This window comes from Rhamphochromis longiceps, linkage group LG14, assembly GCF_057381845.1.
Source record: "Rhamphochromis longiceps isolate RC_006_pf linkage group LG14, R_longiceps_female_GT1.1, whole genome shotgun sequence".
In the NCBI taxonomy this organism is placed as follows: domain Eukaryota; kingdom Metazoa; phylum Chordata; class Actinopteri; order Cichliformes; family Cichlidae; genus Rhamphochromis; species Rhamphochromis longiceps.
The window spans coordinates 5,097,799-5,118,270 of NC_140570.1; the positions used below are offsets into that span (position 1 = coordinate 5,097,799).

At 39.4% G+C, this 20,472-nt stretch overlaps 1 protein-coding gene across 1 annotated transcript; it reads right to left on the reverse strand.

Moving 5' to 3' along the window:
• Positions 1–257: 257 nt before the first annotated feature.
• Positions 258–20,284, reverse strand: akap1b (A kinase (PRKA) anchor protein 1b). The gene is made up of 11 exons (XM_085379697.1): positions 20,116–20,284; positions 11,747–13,344; positions 11,268–11,389; positions 10,156–10,282; positions 9,863–9,990; positions 7,777–7,954; positions 7,201–7,351; positions 4,586–4,653; positions 4,344–4,417; positions 4,173–4,238; positions 258–3,589 (listed from the first exon to the last, which is right to left on the reverse strand). The coding sequence occupies exons 2-11, from the start codon at positions 13,317–13,319 to the stop codon at positions 3,527–3,529; spliced, it is 2,550 nt and encodes an 849-aa protein (XP_085235823.1). The 5' UTR covers positions 13,320–13,344; positions 20,116–20,284; the 3' UTR covers positions 258–3,526.
• Positions 20,285–20,472: the final 188 nt, after the last annotated feature.

Below are 20,472 nucleotides of genomic sequence, written 5' to 3' on the forward strand. Positions count from 1 at the left end.
ATTATTTAGGTGAGCGTGGGAATCAGTCAATGGTATCAGTTCCATTCAAGTATACAACAAAGTTCAACAAAGCCAAATTTTCTTAGCTGGCTTGACATAATCTTAGACCTCAGATGAAGAATATCACAACGGTGGTTATCTTTGTGATTCATGCTCAGTGTGTGTTAACCACTACACTCTGAGATGATACCAAAGCAGTATAAACAATTTATACTACAAGAAAACAGAAAACGAGGCGCTTCCAGACGATTTGAAACCACTTTCAAGAACTTTTATTTTTTTTCCTAACAGATCTGTACAATCAAATCAAACTTAATATAATCCTAACAAAAACTGATCTGTACATGTCAATTGATTTTCGGCATAACAGTTTAACATCCAGTTAAATAATCAAATGATGACTTGACTAGCGATACAAACCCTAATAGTCAGTCCCACAGCTTGAAAACATTTGAAAGCTGGCAGGGGCAGGATGAAATGGAAGAAATCTTAGAAACGAAAAAATAATGTTCCCTTATCTTTCTGTCTTCAGTGTTATAGAAAATTACAGTCATCTTATCTACAGGAAAATGAACAAAAGCATCATAATCTGAGGCTGTAGTGAAGGATTGTTGTTAGGAGGACAAACACCAGCATGAATTGAAGAAAAACCCCCAAAACAAAAAACCCCAACATACACACATGGGAGCAGAGATCATGTAAAACATGGATGGATGGAAAAATGCAAAAGCCAATAGGGCTGATGCTAAGCACACTGTATGCATGCCTAATTTCATATAACTCAATGTTATGGTTTGAACACAACCAACCCATTTTCTTCCACAAGGTATCTGAACGGGTTGAGTCACTAAACCACTGAATTAACCATATGAGAGATGCATTGAGTTTGACTATAATCAAGAATTTGACAAAAAGTATCAAGTCAACGTTCTTAGCAAAATTAAACAACAGGTAACCCCTTCCCTAATCTGTTCTTCAGTCAGAATAAAGCTGCCTTATTGCTAGAATAACAGTGATTTCATTCATGTTAAAGAAAAAAATAAAATTAAAAAATTAAAAAAAATGAAGTGCACACAGTCCATATCATTTAAACGTGGGCCATTCCAGGATTCATTCATGCCCTGCAAACTCACTATAACATTTTCATGTTAAAATGAGGTTGAGGAACTGCTAACAGACAATTTGAGTTTACCATTACAAGTTACTGTTTGATAAATAAAATCTGTAGATTCATCATGTCACCATTTAAATACAGACTGAACCAAAACCAGCAGTTTTATGTGATTGGACTGATTGGCTGTCCAGCTCGACAAATGACAGAAGAGTGCTCTTGCATGGTTGTCTTGCTCCATTGATCAGTAAAACCACATCTTCAGTTTTTAAATGGGTTGAAATAATCTGTTCATTTTATAGTTTCTTTCCATCCGCTCTGCAGTACATTTTTGTCCTGTGTTCTCTTCAGTGGTGAGCTATGACCTGTGCTCAGCATCTCTGCAAGTCTGGTTTTAGTATATGAACATTTGATCCTTATTTGTGATTCAAGCCAGCTTGCCACAATAAGCGTTGCTCCTCTTCTGAAGCCTCTTTATGAAAGATGCTCAGGCTTACATCATGTCAGCTAGCTTAAATAAATAAATTCTTATGCAGTAGGCTAATATCAGTTCCCTTTAAAGACTCCAAGCTCTTACTGTTAAAGACAACAGGTTTTGTCCCCCCCCCATAAAAAACTAGCCCAGTATTAACAGAAGCACACCATCATGGTGAACCGCTAATAAATACATGGCTACTTCAGGATCAGATCAAAATCTTTCTGGAGCCCAAGTCAAGTTTTTTTCCCCCCCTCCTCTCAACTCATGATACTGAACTTTATTAGTGCAGGTCAGAACATCAAGGCTATCGTGTAAGAATAAGTGGCAGTAAATAAACCCAATGTTGCCTTAAAGTTTCATTTTATATTTAATAATTAAAACTTCATCCCTTTTCTTTGTTCCAGTACAGTCTTCCATTTTTATATATGTACACACATACACACCCCCACAATCTAGAATACATCTTGGCAGTTATACAAAAACCAAAAGACTGTCAGTTAATATATATTAAATGGTTAAAGCCAACCAAAATGAAAGACGTGTAGGAGTTTTTACATGTACAGGCAACTTTAAATACATAAACATGTTCTTCTGTGTTATAACACCTTCTGGATTTAAGTCAAATATATATTTATATATATTCCTCCAAATATAGCTTCCGACACATCAGGTCAGTTTCAGTCTGTCACATTAGGTACTTCATTCACAGCTGCGATCATGTAATTTGTAAATTAGAACTCAACTTGTTCGCATGAGTATATTTAGTTAACAAAGCCAGTTGTTGAGCCTGCTTATCATGGCTCAGTGAAGCTGAAGATATCCCTCAACATGTCTGACTAGAAGTACTGAAGTATGGCCTTCTGTCAAACCAACCAAGTTTTCCAAGTGTAGAAGAAGTCCCTCTGTGTCACAACAGGCAGAAAGTCTCCACCGTAAATGGAAACTCATGACACTAACTGAATTTAGTCGTTAAGTCTGATTTTTAACCATTTGGTAGTTTTGAAAATACAGTACATTCAATCACAAGCTTGCATATGGTTCATTTCACCTTTTGTGTATAAAATAATCAACCTTCAGGAATGGGGGAGACTAAATAGACTGATTTTTTTATTTCATTTGTTTGTTTTAAACAGCACCTCAAAAATCAATCTGCAGTTTTGTCAGCCAAACTGAACATCTCGCGTTGAGGAACTTGCATTGCCCCAAAGTAACGATCTGCTTCCTCAGATGAAAAATCTGGACCTGGACACCCCCCCACCCACACACAAACAAACAAACAAACAAAAAAAAAACAAAAAAACAAACAAAAAAATCCTGCCAACATGTAGAGCAATCATTCAGCCACATTTTGTATGGTAGGTCATTTATGGTCATTATTTGGTATTGCAAATCAGCTTCATGGAGAAAAACAAAGCAAAAAGCAACAAGGTAGTTCCTCTGTCCTTGCTAAAGGAGACCAGAGAGAAGTCCGAGCTCTGAGGCCGCAGGGCCGGGTAGATTAGCTCAGTGCTCCCACAGGGAACACTGTCTGACCATCTCTACACTTTGCAGTGCTGTAAGCTTTGTGTCCCCCACTTTCACTCCAGGCAACAAGCCAGGCAGCTTTGAAATGCACTAACCTACAGATGACTACATTAGACTGATGCAGGTACCTGTCCTTTCACTCGATCCACTGTCAGTGTGCAAAAGTTTTTTTTGTTTTTTTAAAAGACAAATTCCTTTCTCCTATTTTAACGCAAGAACAAAAATGGAAGGCTGTCATATTAAAGTAGCGTTATGTTCTTGTTCATCATGTCCATGATACCTGCAAACAATGCATTTCTTTTTAAAGGAGGGGAAGGAGGAGAAGGGGCAATAGCATGAGAGGAGGGAATTTTTGTTTTTTAGTTTTTTTAGGTCAAGTGAACTGTTTGATGAAGTTGAGAGACCATGCAAGTTCAAAATCCATCCACCCAAACACCCAGGCCCCTCTCTGCCAGTGTACGGTTCACAGATATAACCTGCAAAAAGAAGACCAACAGTCAGTGAATCACTACAGTTAAAACCAATTCAGGATGCCTTATGCATTTATGTGTGTATATTGTGTAATATCAGTAATCATCTCTCTCTCTCTCTCTATTCTCTTCTACGTTGTCAGTGTTCTGATGGATTATCGGATGATTTAAAGAAAGTGTGTTTGAGACCAGTCGTTTAAAGAGATCCCAGCCTTTACTCTCTGGGGTCTTTCTAGCTGGGAACAACTCAAAAAAAATCAAATACATGAAAAAAAAAAAAAAAGGATAATTGTGCTTGCTGCCTGAGGTTTTGGGCATCAATTAAATAAGCATCATTGTCACCAATTAAAAAAAACAAATTTAAAAAAAAAACTACTTTACACTTAATTTAACTTTAAATCAAGTTTTCATTTTAAAAAAGTGGCATCATAGCAGTGCATATTTGACTATCCCAGACTATGCTGGGGAAAGAAACAAAATGATCAGTGACTTGCGTCTTAAAGGAATAGGATTAGAATCATTAATTAAGATATTAGAGGTACAGAGGTAACATGAAAACAGTGGCAAGGATCCAAGACTTATGTCATACCTCATCTCCAACCATGTTCCACAGGTGGACCAGCGGGAGGCCTGTGTTGTTATCATAGCTGGAGACCTTCAGCAAAAAAACAAAACAAAAAAAAACCCCAAAACAAACACGCAACTTAGTAATGCCCAACTTTTCTACATTGCAAAAAGTCACTGAGAATGGTGGTCTCACCTGCGCAAGCAATGAGACTCCTCTGGTCATTTCCTCCAGCTCTGATGTGGCCTCAGCTGAAAAACGATCCTCTCCTGATCACAGACAATTTAAACACATTTCAGAACAACACAGCAGGTATCCTTCCAGCAAAAGAGTATCTGCAGGTTTCATAAGGCAAAGTTTATACTTTGTTTTAACAAATTGCCACTGACATTAGGTAGGTACACCACTATCTCCCCAAAGACTTTTCCAAACTGTACCTGGTAGTGGTGCAATGTTGTCGAGTAATACTTCAGCACCTTGAAATGGTAGTGTCACAAAGTCAGACCTGGAAAATAACAATGAGCAGACTTGGACTAGTGTATATACACACTTTGCAGTTTAATAAATATATTTTTTTCGACTGCGCTAAATGATAACGTGACCTTTAACACTAGCTACACTGACTGTTTAACTTATAAAATTATTCTCAATATACTTATTTTGTCAACTACAACACACAAAACAAATTCTGCTGATAATCTTCTTGAATTTGCCTAAAAAGATTTTTTCCCACTAGCAGACCTTTTCTCAAACAGCTAGAGAAATCTGTAGGAACTCCTTGTATATCCAACCACAGCAAACAGTCTAACTACAGACTGACTGATTCGGACGACAAACATTTGGTTTGGCAGATTTTTCTCACTCTGTCGCACACACGCATGTCATGTATTATTCAGTTATGCTTTGCTCAACTTTGGTCATATCAGTTGTGTTACTGAGCAATTCTGCTTCAGTAAGAAATCCATGCTTTAGCTACATTGTAACCACAACCTGCTCTGAAATTCTACACCACAACCTATCATGCAACCTGATGTGCATTTCTTAACTACACATTGGTCAGCAGCATTGAGGCAATCTGCTCCATACCCCAGAAGCTTATTATGCATTTCTGGTTACTTTCAGTTTTTGATAGTTCATTTATATCGCTTTTCTACTCTGAGCACTAAAAGCACTTTACACAACTTGCCTCATTCACCCAGTCACACAAGCACTTTTTTTCTTTCTAAGCTTTTAGTGCTTTCTATCCAACATTCACACGCTTTCATATTCTGATGGATGCATCAGAGAGCAACTTGGGATTAGTATCTTGCCCAAAACTATTTGGCATGCAAACTGGACCACCAACCTTGACCAGGTGGCCTAGTAGCCACCCCCAAATATTACAAATAATAAATTAATGTCTCCATAAGCTGCTCCATGAACCACCACTTTATCATGGTGGAGGGGTTTGTGTTCTAGTGATCCCAGAAGCTATGCTGCCAGGGGCAAGTTGCCCCCTGTTACTGTTTCCCCATGGCAAATTAGTCCTGAGTGGAGGGTCAGACAAAGTGATTCAGATAACCCATATGCAACACAAATTAGGGTCCAGTGTCCCTGCACTGAAACCAGGTCTGTATCCTCTCAACGACATTCAAGGGTGCATAGGCGTTTGCCCACCCAGTCTAGATGAGTTTTGTTAACCTGGAAATGGGATTTGACTGCATCCCTCGGGGTTTCAATGGCAAAAAGCTCTCAAGGCCAGAGGATTTCATCTTCATGTTTTGCACATAATGTGGTTCTGTTGGCTTCACATCACCTCCAAGCCCTAAACCATGGCTCACAGGCAGAAAAGGGCAAAGACTGGAAAAGTGCCCCATACGGGCCAGGGATGAGTTACTTGGAATCCTCCAAGGAGGGGATAGTATCTATGGGTCTTGCTGACACTTGCAAGGAGAGGGGAACATTTCCTTTAACGAGTGACCGGGCTCTCCCTTGGAGATCGAGTGAGGAACTCTTTCATTCAAGAGGGGCAAAGTAGAGCTGCTGAAAGGACACTGAAATGAGCCAGTTGAGGTGGTTCAGGCATCTGACTAGCATGCCTGCTGGATACCTCCTAAGTGGGGTATTCTGGGTATGTTCTACTGGAAGGATTTCCTGGGGCAGACCCAATACTCACTGGAGAGATAAGATCCCTTAGCTGGCTTGGGAACATCTGTGTCTGACAATACAAGCTAGAAGAAGAGGTCGGGGTGAAGGAAGTCTGGGCTTCTCTACGACCAAAATCCATAAATACACATAAAACACTGGGACACAACCACAAGGTAATTAGCAAATAATGCAGCACTGAGTAATGTTGTCCATTCATGTAGATTCACTCGTAGGTTTTACTACAGAAGTCTAACTCAGGCCTTAGAACCTGTTGCCAACAGAAGTAGAATACCCTCTGGTGGATAAACTCTACAACATCAACAACCATAATCTTTTGTGCACCTTTATTTATTTGCCATTATAAATGTGGATATATACATACAACTAATGCCAAATGGGCTAACCTTACCTTTCAAAAAACTCCATAATTTCAGGTTAGGGCATTAGAAAGTTCAAGAACTGAGTGTGCCCCACAGCAAAAAGTTTTGATGTGGGAGAGTGGGTCATCTACTAATCAGAACATTGGCATTTTGATTCCCAGCTTCTCTAGTCTGCATGTTGGGATAACTTTCTGCAGCAACTTTACCTTGCAGGAGATTAGTTAGTTTCTCGCTGACTTTGGCATTAACACTTCTTAATTCTGAATCAAATAAAAAGGTATTACAAATACCAGAATCACACAACAACTAAACTGTCTGATCAGCAAATGCTTTGTTTGGGGATGGGAGGTAATCTACTGGCTGTTCCAGTCTGCATGCGTAATATCTACCAAGTTTCTCTTGAGGAGCATGAATGTTAGATAGAAAGCACTTAAGCACAGGAAAAAAAGTGCTTGTGTTAGTGAGGCACGTTTTATAAAGCAAACACTCTAAATGACGCCATCTTAGAATACAAGTTTTAATATGGTGAGATCTCTTATAATAACCTTATTTGCCGTAGTGAGTCAATCTTAACTCTGTCATAGCCTCCATAGTCAACGTATCTGATCTCCACTTCATTCGATTCTTTGTAGAAGGTGATGACCTGAGCTCTCCACCAGGCTCCTTCAACTGCAGGAGCTGCACAGATCACACCAACTGGATAACAGAAAAGAGACAAAAAACAAAAACAGAATAAAAGCTAAAAGTAGCTGAATGACCTTTACTAAATTAGCTTGTTGTTAAGAAGTTCTGAAAAAAAAACAAAAACAAATCACTGCATGTGACAATTAGCTTATTTCAGCCATGTATCAAACTGGGTTACTTTCATGTAGAAAAAGAATAAACAAAAGCACAGGGACCTTGTTAGTTTACTAAAAATGTATTTGCAATTTAAAAAAACTAAACAAAACTTGCTTAACTAGAAAGCTGAGCTAAGTGAACTACAGCTTCACCGATGCAGTGAAGATTATTTTAAATTAACCATAAACTAAATGTCAAAGTTTCATTAAAACAACCTATAGTTGCGCATGTTTACTAAAATTTTACACATTTAGCAGTATCCACAGTACAACTAAGCTTACTTTCAGCAGGTGAGGGCAAGGCAGGGGTGCCTGGCTGTGAGTAGCAAAGGAACATCTGCTGGTCAAGGCTTCGCAAGGCATGGTACGTGGGGTGGGTGTGTTGCTGGACAAAGACGTGACCAGCTGACACGATGTTCACCACTATCACTTCAACTGTGACTCCACTTGGAAGGAGAAGCTGAGAAGACAAATATCAAACAAATGTTGGTCATGCATAAAACTACAAACAACTCTCTCAAACCTTAAAATAAATTAATGCAGTCTCATTTATATATATATTTATATCAGCATACCCAAATAATTCATCACTCTAAGGACTTAAAACACTTTAGCTTTACTACTTTAACGCTAAAAATGTATGATGAAGAATAAGTATGATGTTTCTAGTCCTTGTAATACATCTGAATCAAAATATTCTTATTAATGTTCACAACTGGTTTATACTTAAGTTAAAATTAACAAAATATTTCTTCAAGTCACTTTGTGTTAAATGAAAAGAACAGCATGATGCAGAGCTTCACACCGAGGTTTGCTTCCATACCGTTTCTTCATCTACTATGCTTTCTAAATAATACCAATTCACCTGAATCCTTAATAGTGACCAATGAAGAAAACACACACACACACACACACACACACACACACACACGTAGTTACTGTCCCTCCATTTACAAAGGCAGAGGCGTCACCGTGTGATTATTTTACGTGTAGTTGTTTTTTCCTGTGTAATAATATTCAACATTGCTGTCAATGCATTTTTCAAAAAATATCTCTCTGTGCAAAACGGGTTCAAAAACATAAACAGCTGTGGGATCCTGTTTGTCTGTGATTTGAACCGGGGGAACAAATCGTGGCAGGATCAGCCTGATATTATTTTTATCCCACTGTAACTTTACTGTATAAAGAGCTAACATCTCCAAAATGTCAGGAGTAGTTAGTTATTATAAAAAGTGTTTGTGAACTAAAAATCAAGAATGTGGGATCCTGTTTGTCCGTGATTTGAAGAGCCCAGCGCTGCTCCCAACAAAGGGAAACCCAATTCTGAAGGGGAGACCTACCTCGGCACTTGTGCAGGTGAAACCAAAGGGAAGATATGCTTCACCATATTTTCTAGTCTTTGGCTTAGAATGAAGTTGGTTTGGAAACCTATTCAGCGATGCTTCATCTCCTGCTTTGCGTTTCTGTGGGCGCCCCGTGCTAGCAGTGTCCAAGAGTGTTTTTTTGTGTTTGTTTTTTGCCTTTTCATACCGCGCACCCCCTGCAATGGCTCTGCGCCCTCCCTAGGGGGCGGGCCCCAGACTTTGGGAAGCTCTGTCATAGTCCATTATTACTCAAACAGACAATCACTGTGGTTGTCTTCCATAAACAGTTTTTGAAGAACTGTACAGTTACACCAACATATTTATAACAGAGGGACAGACGGGGTATAAATCAGCACTATAAGCAGGTGAGGTAATGTTAATGGAAAACCCAGGACTAAATTTGTAAACATTTTTTCTTAGGCAAAATGAAAGAACCCACAGAACTATTAAAACAAATGATGGAACATGTCCCTGCTAACTAACATTTATGAACTGATGCATTCATACACGTCTTCATGACTCAATTTCTCAAGTCTAAAGACTGAGCTGTGTGTAAAATGGGAAAGCAGTTTCAATGTTGTACAAATGTATTCATTTTCTGTAAATGATAATGCAAAAGGAGAATATAAAATATCTCTCTTTAACTTACAATAATCATAGTAAAAATACTGGCAGCCGCCAGTGCTACCCCTCAGCTTCCTGGTAGACATGCCTACGGTATCAGTGTCAAAATCCTATGTTGCCTTGTTCGAGGTTTCACATTCACAAGAGTTTCAGAGTTTGACCTTAGGCCTTGAGGTCAGGGTCACAGATTCAAAATTATACAAGACTTTTAGTAGATACACCTATGGTATCAGTTTGAAGCTCCTACATCGCCTCGTTATCGCATTCACAAACTTGGGTGTCTTTTCCACATGCTTGCTCGACGGAGTGACAATATCCCATCCGCCTTACAGTGGAGGGGTAAAAAAAAAAGTATCATTAACACAAGTATTTTTCCTCACCCATGAAGTCATGGGAAGAGATGGTAATGTAAGTGGAGGTGGTGGTGCAGCATATAGATTGTTGAGGTCCAGGTCTTTAAATTTCTTCCCAATCAACGACAGGGCTTTGTCGACCTGCTGCTGTGTCCCTAGAAAAAGATCACGCAAGGTCAAATTTTACCACTAGTCCAAACGAACAAGTAAGAAACAGGAGTTTAAAATGCTTGCGCTTTTCTCCTATGGTCAAAATCACATTTGTTCACAAATCTCTAAAGAAGATGGAAAGATGTGGGGACAAACCCCTCAGTACTCACCTTCTATGTGACAAATCTGGAACTCCTGTGTATAAGGCAAGGTAGAAATGTAGATCTTTGCTCCAGAGTTCTGCTTTAGGAAACTCACATAACGACCTTGCTTTCCAATAAGCCTCCCTACAAGATGCTGGTACAACAGGACAGGTAGAACAGACAATGCTGAGTAAACAGGACAGTTCCTTTAAACCGTTTAAATGAACATTTAATCAAACCCACTAGCATGCTGCCTACCAAGTTATGACAAAATATTTTAAATACGCAATATAGACAACTGCTCAGCTTTGAAAACGCATGTCACAAAGCCCAGTTTGTTTGCTAATGTTAATGTCAGAGGATATTCAGAATTCTAATGTGATTGTAACCAATAAAAAAAAAAAAAAAAGTTTTTTCCCCTTTACTTACGGTCCTGAGTGGTCCAACATTCTATTCAACCCAGTTGGCTGCCAGTTGTTGGGAAGATTTGTTTCAGTTACTGGTAATTCCATAATAAGCAATTTTTTTGTACAGTAATTTTACTATACCCAATGAAGCCATGTAAAAGTTTACCTTAATAAAATTACAGTACCTCAAAGTAGATAGGCATTGGCCAAATTTGGTGCTCGTCCAGTGACCCTGATTTTTACAGCTATTCTTTCATTACATCTTCAATACAGGAGCGAACCACCAACTCCAAGTGTCACACAGTTATGTCAAAAGCTTGCTATACTTCTACTTCAAAACAAAAGTATTTTTATTTCTTTATATTTATATTTTTTAATAAAATATTTCAAAATATTCCTGATGCTGATGAGAAGAATCGCCAATATGGACAGGCATTTACACTCATTCAGACAGGATTTTATTCTATATGCAATAAAAAGTCATCTACCTCACATGTGCCCAATTAACCAAACAAGAATGTCTTGCAAAATCCACTAATCAGGGTCATATTTAAGTTGCTTTCTTATGAATGCATTACAATTATGAAAAGTAAATTTGCCTAGTTGTAGAATCATGATAGCATTCCTGCATACAATACATTAACATTTTAATTGAGTAGTGTGAGGTGTACAGCGTTGAAATCATGGATAAAATATATGGTTTTGTATTTCACATGAATTGTCTTTACTCACCTTTGGTACCTCAATCTCCCAGATTATCAGCCCAGTGCTTGAGGCAGCATGGTTGCCCTTACTCTCTAGGGCACCCATAGTGCATCCGCTATCCACAGAGTCCATACTGTTTACATCAGAACCTGGCAATGGAAACAATCAATCTCAGCATGACAGCATCTGAATTTTCAGATTCCCGGCATCATCAGTTTTGATCTTGTCACTGTCCTAATTTACATGTTTGTTAACAGGCATCACATTCTTGGGCACTTTTTGACCCACTGCTCGATAACCGGGAATACACTGCAAAAAAAAAAAAAAGGCCAAATGAGCCTCTATATGTTCCGAGTTATGAGTTTGTGTAACAAATTACTACTAATACTGCATCTGCTGATGTACACCACATTTCTTAACTCACTGTTATCATTCTTCAAATAAAAAATAAAATAAAAATTAGCTATCATGACAAACATATAAAAGTCAGTGAGAGAGAATCTCACCTCCAGATTGATCCGTCTCTACTTCACATGTCCCATGAGCTCCATTCCTTACACCTACTGCATTTAGCCCCTTTATCTCACACGCTGCATCCAAAGAGTCTTCTTCAGTTGCAGACAAAACTAAGCCCTCTGTCAAACTCTCAGCCTGCACCTGGCCCTGTGCCGCTTCTCCTGCAGAGAGGTCTGTAAGCTGGATCACATCACTTTGGTTGTCAAACAAGCTGCTTTGAAGATCCTCGCTGCTAATGCCATCCTCAGAGTGGCAGGTGCTGCAGGCCGAGTCCTCGGCCAGCGGAGCAGCCTCGTCACCTTTTAGTTTAATGTTCAACACAGGTGAGGTTTGTGCTTCTTGGGGCAGCTGTGTTGACCAGTGGCTGCTGTGAACAGCATTTTTCTGATGATTTATGTGACTGACATCAACAGATTTCCATACTGGAGATGAGGAGCAGCCATTAGGCACTGCTTGCGCTTCTTTTTCTGTTGCCTCTCTACAATCACAGCCTACCTGAGAAGGGCTTGTCGAGAGATGATGGTGTTTCTGTGTTGCTATGATTGGCTCGAGCTCTGGGTATAGTCCACCACTACTGCAGTTAGGCAGACTTTTGTCCACAACCTGGCAACTTGTGACACTAAGGACTTCCTGGGTGGCAGCTGAGATGACCTTAGTTATAAGTCGAGCAGCAAGATCCTCAAGCTCATGCTCCTCTCCAGGGCTACCGTGTACCAATATGTCCTCTGGTGTTACTGCTGTTGTGTTCTGGACAATACTTAGGGATGTAGAGGCCAGGACTGGGTCAGTTGGTGTGCTGGACAGAATGTGTTGGTGAAAATCCGGCACTGGTGGAGGTGTATCCAGAGAGTCTGCTTCTGATGGGTCCACCCTCTCTACATTGGATGCATGCTCATCCCAACCAATCATTTCATCTTGTGTATTATTAGTGCTGTGGTTCTTTGCAACTTCCCCCTCCGGGTCTGGTCTCTCTGCACCAGAAAGCAGCGATGTTGTGGGAAAGGAGCTGGTGACTTTGGTAGACTGATAGGAAAATGTGGCTCTTTCTAGATCAGATACTGGATCTTTCACTAGGTTGAGCTCTGTTCCCAAGGCAAGTGACAAGCTCCTCTCTGGGTCTTTACGGTCTTTTGATGATACCTGCAAGCTGTCATCTTTATCAAGTGATGGCAGTGCTGACTGTGGAGGCCTATGGACTCCTTGTTTCATTCTCTCAGAATTACATGAAAACTTTTCAGAACTTTGTGCCAGTGACGGTGATGCTTCAGTGTGCTGGAAATGGATCTGTGAAATGTTTTCATGTTGTGTTCTCTGGTTACTGGCATTTGGAGGTCTGTGAATGGGGCTGTCTGTGTCATTTGTGGGGGATACAGTGTCTTTCTCCACCAAACCATTGCTACCATCTGCTGAAGATGTTTTAAGGTCCGTAGTGGTTGGAGTTCCCTCAGTCCTGTCATGGTTGATGAGCCGCTCTCTCTTTCGTGAGATGTACCACCACCATCCAATCAGTGCGAGTACTCCGGGCAGTGTATAGGGTACAACAGAGCGAAACCTCAGTGGCATTTCCTCAAGACACTAGCAGCTACACCTGAAAGCCACAACAGCACACAAACATTTGTATGAGGAACATTTCAAGCTAAATGCAACTTCTTACGGATGTGTGAAAACCATGCTTATTGACTACAGGCTGATTTAGAAATGAATTCTAGTCAGAAATTAAATTCTAGAATTCCTGACATTAAGAGAGTTGCTTGAACACAAGTGGTAAATTTGATGTCAACCTTGAAATGTATTTTGATTCACCAATTACATTCCTGTTTGATGTTCAACTTCTATTCATCTAAATAACCTCTTGGATGTTCCAAGAGAAGAAAAGGGTACAAGGTCTTTGTCAGGGGAGGTATAGCATGTGTATTATAGTAATTTTATTGGTACTACAGCCACACTTTATAGCTATGAATAAATGGCTATGAGGTCTAAAGAGAGATGCAAATGATGCCATGCTTAAAAACAAAAACCCAAGCATAAGCTTTAGGAAGTATAGTTTTAACAAGCTCTGGATAACTGCAGCTGTTCTGTTATCCTGCACAGCTGTTACAGTTTCATCCGACAGCTTTGGATGTTTGCAAACTACGCAGTCAATCATTGCATTATGTAACTAAGCAGTGGATGTAAGTGGCATTTGCAGGTGAGTTTAGCTTTCTGCTCCTTGTAGATGACATCATTATTTTCCTCCTGTGGCATAAACTGAAATCTGTGGAGTATAGTGCAAGTGGAGCCGATTAGCGTTGACTAACAATTCCAAGGAATTGAACTACTGAGAAACAGATTAGACTCCACTTCCTATTCAGAGCTCAGATGTGATAAATTGTCACATTAGAAAAGAAGACAAGTGTTGAGCTATAAAACATTACTCACAGGTTTACAAGAGTACTCATTTTCTGCCAGTATTTCGCTCTTGTGACAAACTACCCGTCTCAGTTATACCCTGCCTCTGGCTCCACAGCCGCCTGGATTGCTTCAGTCCTCATGTGACAAATGGACAGAGGTCTTGTCATGTTTGCAACAATATTGCATTTTGTTCCATTTTTAATGGTCTGTGCTGTAGATGAGAGAAAGACTGGAGCAGCCTCCTAGCAGATAATATGAATTTCAAAATCTATGTCATCTTGTTCTCAAATGATCACATTAACAAGATTTGGCTTTATGCTTGCATTCCATCATGGACCTGCCACTCAATCTCAATTTGTAAATAAGGTTGATCTGGTTCCTTTTCCCTGCCCATTATTCCTCAAGTGAACCTCCAGTGCAAGTGGAATTCTTGCTTTTTGTGTTTGTTTGTTTGTTTGTCTTTTTAAAATGCTGTGCCGAACTGCAACTGCTAAATGTGAATGAGGAATTCTATTGTCCCATTACTGATGTTTCATTTAAATCTTTACAAAACAGCAAAGACCAGGCCCAGAGGGCATCCCACACATGCTTTATAAAACAATTTGGAAGAAACCATTTCTACTTGGAATACTAAAAAAAAACAAAACAAAAAAAAAACCCCTCCCAACCCTGCCCAGGCTTGTTTTTCAAAGTACCAGATTCATTATTATGCACATTGGCTTGTTAAATATCTTCAAACTTCTGTCAGTTACTGTCCAGACACAGAAGCAGTTTTACCCTCAAGCAGCACTCCAAGAGTGGAAACGTCCACCTGGGTGTTATTTACTTTTAGGGAATAGTATTGTATTTTGTTTTAGTTTAATACATTTTTTTCTTCTTCTTAGACATTTTGTGTGCAATAATATAATTTAAAAAAAAATAACAGAATAAAATCCAGGTAACATGACTTTGATTACACAGAAATTTTGAAGGAGTAGGTAATGGATAATAGGAAGGGGTGAGAATTGCTAAGAATTTAGTTTATTCTGGTAGATTCTGATTCTCTCATCTATATCACTCATTGATTCCTTAACTGGGATCTCATCTTCTTTGCTTTGACAGTGACCACCATTGCTAAGCAGCATATCAACAACATTACATTCCTGCAAATAAATTGCACCAGTTAACAGTATAAACCTAGGCTAGGCTAATTACACCAGCACAAATCCCTGTTATGAACACACATTTATGACCCTTCTCTAACATTTAAGTATGAAAATGAAGCCGACAGCACAAAGCAAAGTTAAAAACCGGCACAAAAACACTTTAAAGCAATCATCACAGTGATTCTACTGTAGAAAGATGAAAAGGTAGAAATGGAGATCACCGTTTTCCTACTCTGACAGGCAAACTTGAGTCAGCTGATTGTAGTGCAAGTAAAAATGGAACCAATAAACGGGATCGACAGGAAAACAGACTAACAAGTCTATGGAACTGGACTACTGAGAACCAGTTCTCGATTCCATCCCCAATAATAGATATTGATTTGTAAACTCGCCACAACTTGACTCGGATCAACTGGTTTTCCATTGGGTCTTGAAGTTTGGACCCGGAAACTGCTAATAACGTCAAACTCCACTTCTGGTCACAAAGTCAAACAAACACTGTAGCATCACAGAGTTACAAACTGTCTCAATTCTTTCATCTTTAATAAAATGATCAGTGTGGCTCCTCTAGCAGGTGTAAAAATTAAGTTTAATTTATGAAGTTTAATGGAGTCTGAAGTTAGCAGTAAGTTAGCTCGCTAGTTTCTATCTAAAGCAGGGGTGTCAAACTCAAATACACAGTGGGCCAAAATTCAAAACTGGAACAAGGTCGTGGGCTAACATTGATGTTTATTGAAGAAGAAGAAAAAAAAAAAAAAACCTTCCTCCAGATTTAAGAATGAATCTCTTCTTATGGACTCAAACAAGTTTTGCTGAAAAACTGAATATGGAACAAGCAAAGCTTAATACTGAACAATATACATATTAGCTGTATAATAACAGTAGGCCAGCTCTAATAATAATTTGGTATGGCTTCGCGGGCCAAATGTCATTAGGCTGCAGGCCAAAATTGGCCCCGCGGGCCAGAGTTTGACACCTATGATCTAAAGATTATATACCATGTTCTGACTGAGGGATTTCTGAAAAATTAAACTATTATTTCTGTCATTTATGTTGAAAAACTAAACAGTAGTGAGGTTTGTAGTGTTACTGAAGTCAACTACCTAGCATACAATGATGTGCTACGTGGTTGCTAGGTACGCAGCTATGGTTAACATAATATAAACACAGTGAAGCTGGAGGATGACTGCTAACTTTTTTCACTCCATAAAAGTTAACATGACCATTCCCAATGGTTAGGGACAAATGCAATCGCAGGATGCAGTAAACGGGTCAAACTTTAGTCAGATGAACAACTGAGAATCCAACCACAATATGATGTTAGTCATTAATATACTGCTGCATGGGCAAAGGTTTTTAAATGTGCTGCCGATTCAAAGTGGTAATAAAAACTAGCAGCAACCCAAGCGCATTGCTGCCCCAGACAGGTCAGGAGTGCAAATTGAACATCATTTTTTCTGTTTAAATTTAAACCTGCCGTGGTGGCTTGTCTATTGCTCAAATTTACAAGCCACTTCATAAATTTACCTGCATTTGCCCAGTGGTGGGTGTTAATTTCCACCCCTGAATACAATGCATTTTTGGGGTCAATCTTTAAAAAAAAAAGAAAAGAGAAAAGGCAGATGTGAAATATAAAAATGAGATCAGAGGTCAAACGTGTTGGATCAAAACTATGTGATATTTAGAATCACTATTTACCAGTATAATTTTTTAAATCTTGCCAATACAAACACAGAAGTAGAATTTTAAGCATAGTTTTAAAGATGAAGCATTTTATGAAAGGTTGACATAATGAAAATTTGACCTTATTTGACCTTGAAGAAGCAGTCAAAGGTCCAAAGTAACATATTTGGAAACTTCATGTTTTCGAGGTGTCCCTTTCTGCAAAGATTTCAGTCAGAACTCTCATACCTTGTTCAATGTAACTGAAAGGGATAATGCTCCGAGTGTTGATAGCTTTGTTTTGGATGCAGGGTTTTTGACTAACTCTGTCCTTTTAAAAAGAACTTAATGGCATTCACAGCTTGGCCAGAAAGCTAATGCTGATAAAGTGGCAATCCTCAGCATCACCCTCCTACTTATACAAGGTGGAATAGGGGGTCCTTTATTTTATTAAATTTCAGGTTAAAAGTGCAAATCACTCAAATCATTACCAAGACTGCCTATGGATATAGACAATGGAATGGAGCAAACGTTAGCCACCTCTGCTACCTGGATACATGCATGGAACTTGCATGAAACCCAGTAACAAGGTGGGTTGCACAGTATACAGGAACATGTGTGCAGAGTGTGGCCTGGAAGTCCCAAGATCAAAATGGAATATGCCCCTCAGGGTGGTTGAAAATGACCAAGCTAAAATCCTGTGGGATTTCTAGATACACACAGACAAACTGGCGATGGCTAACCAACCAGATATATTACTAGTGGACAAGCAGAGTAATAAAGCCATAGTAGTACATGTAGCTATACCAAATGAAAGCAAAAATCAAGAAAAAGAAATACGTAAAGCTTGAGAAATGCCAAGGGCTCAGAGGGGAGCTAGAGAATAAACGAAGGATAAAGGCAACAGTGGTCCCAGTGGCATTCAGAGCACTTACAGCAGTGACTCCCAAACTGGGCGAGCGGTTCCAGCAGGTCCCAGGAGTAACATTCAAGATCTGTCCAGAAAGGACCAGCAAAGATGCTACACATGAAGCTCCCAGGCTTTATGTGTAGCTTGTATGTGTTGCTGTTAAATCCAAGGGCAACTCACTCACCATATAAAGGTCACAACGGAAGCAACAAGCTGTCAAATGAAGAGCTGTCCTTACAAGTCAGACAAGTCTTTATTGGTTCCTTTCCTGGCCTTATAGTCAAGACTGTCTATAAACTGTAAAATCGTCTCTTACTGTGACCTTGGCTGTTCAAACAGGAATGATAAAACTATTTTACATGTTATAACCCTTACATCATGCCAGCACAGACAGACTGGTGTAAAATTATTATGTAGCCTCAAAAGACCTTCATGCCAACAAGTTCAGTGTCACTTAATTCCCACCTGTTTGCGTTTAAACTTTATTCTTCATGTCATACATTTTCCAATATCCCTTTAATCATCATCATGCCTGTTAAATGAACCTTGGGACTCACTGTCATCACTAAGAAAAATTAACAATGAACATGACAGTTTTTACATAAATGAAAACCAAATTATTTTATGTAAACAAACGTGAGTTACAAAGCGAATTACAGACAGATCTGGATATTAATACAGTAGGCTGTCAAGTCTTGCATGCCCTGTGGCCAAAAGTCAAGACCATACAGGAGCCATGCTGCTACCAACAACTTTAAACTTAGGTGGCGTTGATCGTTGCTACAGACACATACGAGTCCAGTTTACATGTGACCAAAGCCCCAGTGATGTACAGAAGGTGCGCCTCAACACCCCAGCTGTCTTTCAGCAACGACTCAATAAATGCTAAAAGCGTTCAGCTAGCTATGTCTTAATACTACAACTGCGGGACATTGTGTAGTTCCCAATAATGATAGTGGTGATGCTTTCTGTCCCACAAAAAATAATAATAATAATAAAAACAAAACAAAAGCGTGGCGTGTGGTCATTCACGCCATCGTCAAACACCGGCTAACACAATTAGCTAGCTAGGAAGTACAAAGGCCACAATGTGAACCTTCATATATAATTCTCGAAGTTTAACGTTACATGACTATATGGTAAGGAAAAATTAATTCGTTGTGATACCAAAATACCACTTTCATTTGTGACTCAAGCGATTCATTTTGTCTTTATAAGGTTATCCCTCTCAGTTCTTTGCATTAGCCAACTAAAACCTAAACAACCTTCGAAAGAAGCGCAAAAATATATGCTTAGACTCTCATAGGCAGGCAGCAATTTATAACAACTTTAGCTTACGATACGCTGACAGGTCCTTTTTAATGCCGAATTTTTCAGATTCTACAAAATATCCAACAGCGAAGTTGTGCCCCGTACTAAACTGAACAACCTGCAGCCAGTAAGATGTCAAATCCCATATAACAAATGCATATAGGGGAGTTTGGAGGCCGCAGTGCAGGATACAAAGCATGAAGTTAGCTACCTAGCAACCACAGTGGCTTTGATGTTTATGAAAATTAACGCTAGCTAAACATGAAAAAATATAAGCTAATGGCACGTTCCCTCCACTGTATTATTTTTAGACTGTTGGTAGGTGGCTACATTATTAAAGCCACTTCAGAGTTTCATATCCCCGAATTACAGACGTACTGGGCCACAACATAAAGCTGTGTGATACATAGTCGTTAACTATACCCAACTGCACCAACGAGGGGGAATCTGTAATCGATGCAGGGGTAAAGGACATTTGAAGCCAAAGACTGTCAATGCCCCGCATGGGCCTTAGACCTTCATGCTAGCCTGCTAGCCGGCCTGGCGACAATGACTGCCAACTGTGGGCCAAAATGCATTTATTATTATCCGAGAAGCAATGCTCCTACGTTGGCACGTGCACGCTCAACAAAACGAAGCAAGTGCGGAAATTTAACTTCTACAACAGAAGCTACATGTGCTGTTCTGAATGGCAAGTTAGGAGGAGTTGCCTTGTAGGCTAGTTTTTCAATGACATGGGATCACATGGCGACACAATAAACATTTGACGACCCACAGAGAACAGTAGAAATGCCAGTGAATGTTTTTTTTCCCTGAAATATACTCACATAAATGTCAATGAAACTGAATCATGCAACCATGTACGCATTAAATAGAAAACTAAAAGCTAACAGTCTCTTTCAGTGTGCCACTTCCTTCACGGACTAATTATTTTACTTACAATGTTTTTGGGTCCTCGGTACCGCAACGATGATAGCAACACTAACAACGTGAGCTTTTTGAAACGTACACTAGTGGAAAGTCACACTCTCCTCCCCACGTGTTTGACAGACCAGTACCAGTCTTAAAAAAAGAGAGAGGAAAAAAAACACGCAGACATAACAGCTGATCAATTCTCGCGATACTCTAAAGTTTAAGCCGCTTGGAGTCCTGCGTCAACTGAGAATGCAGTAAAGGTAAACGTTTCTTCTGTTAAGCTCACGCAGTCTCATAGGTAGATTTCACATCATCCTGGTCACTTTTACTATAAAAAAATAGGGGGGAAAAGAACATTCGAGTACAGATGGGACAAAGCACC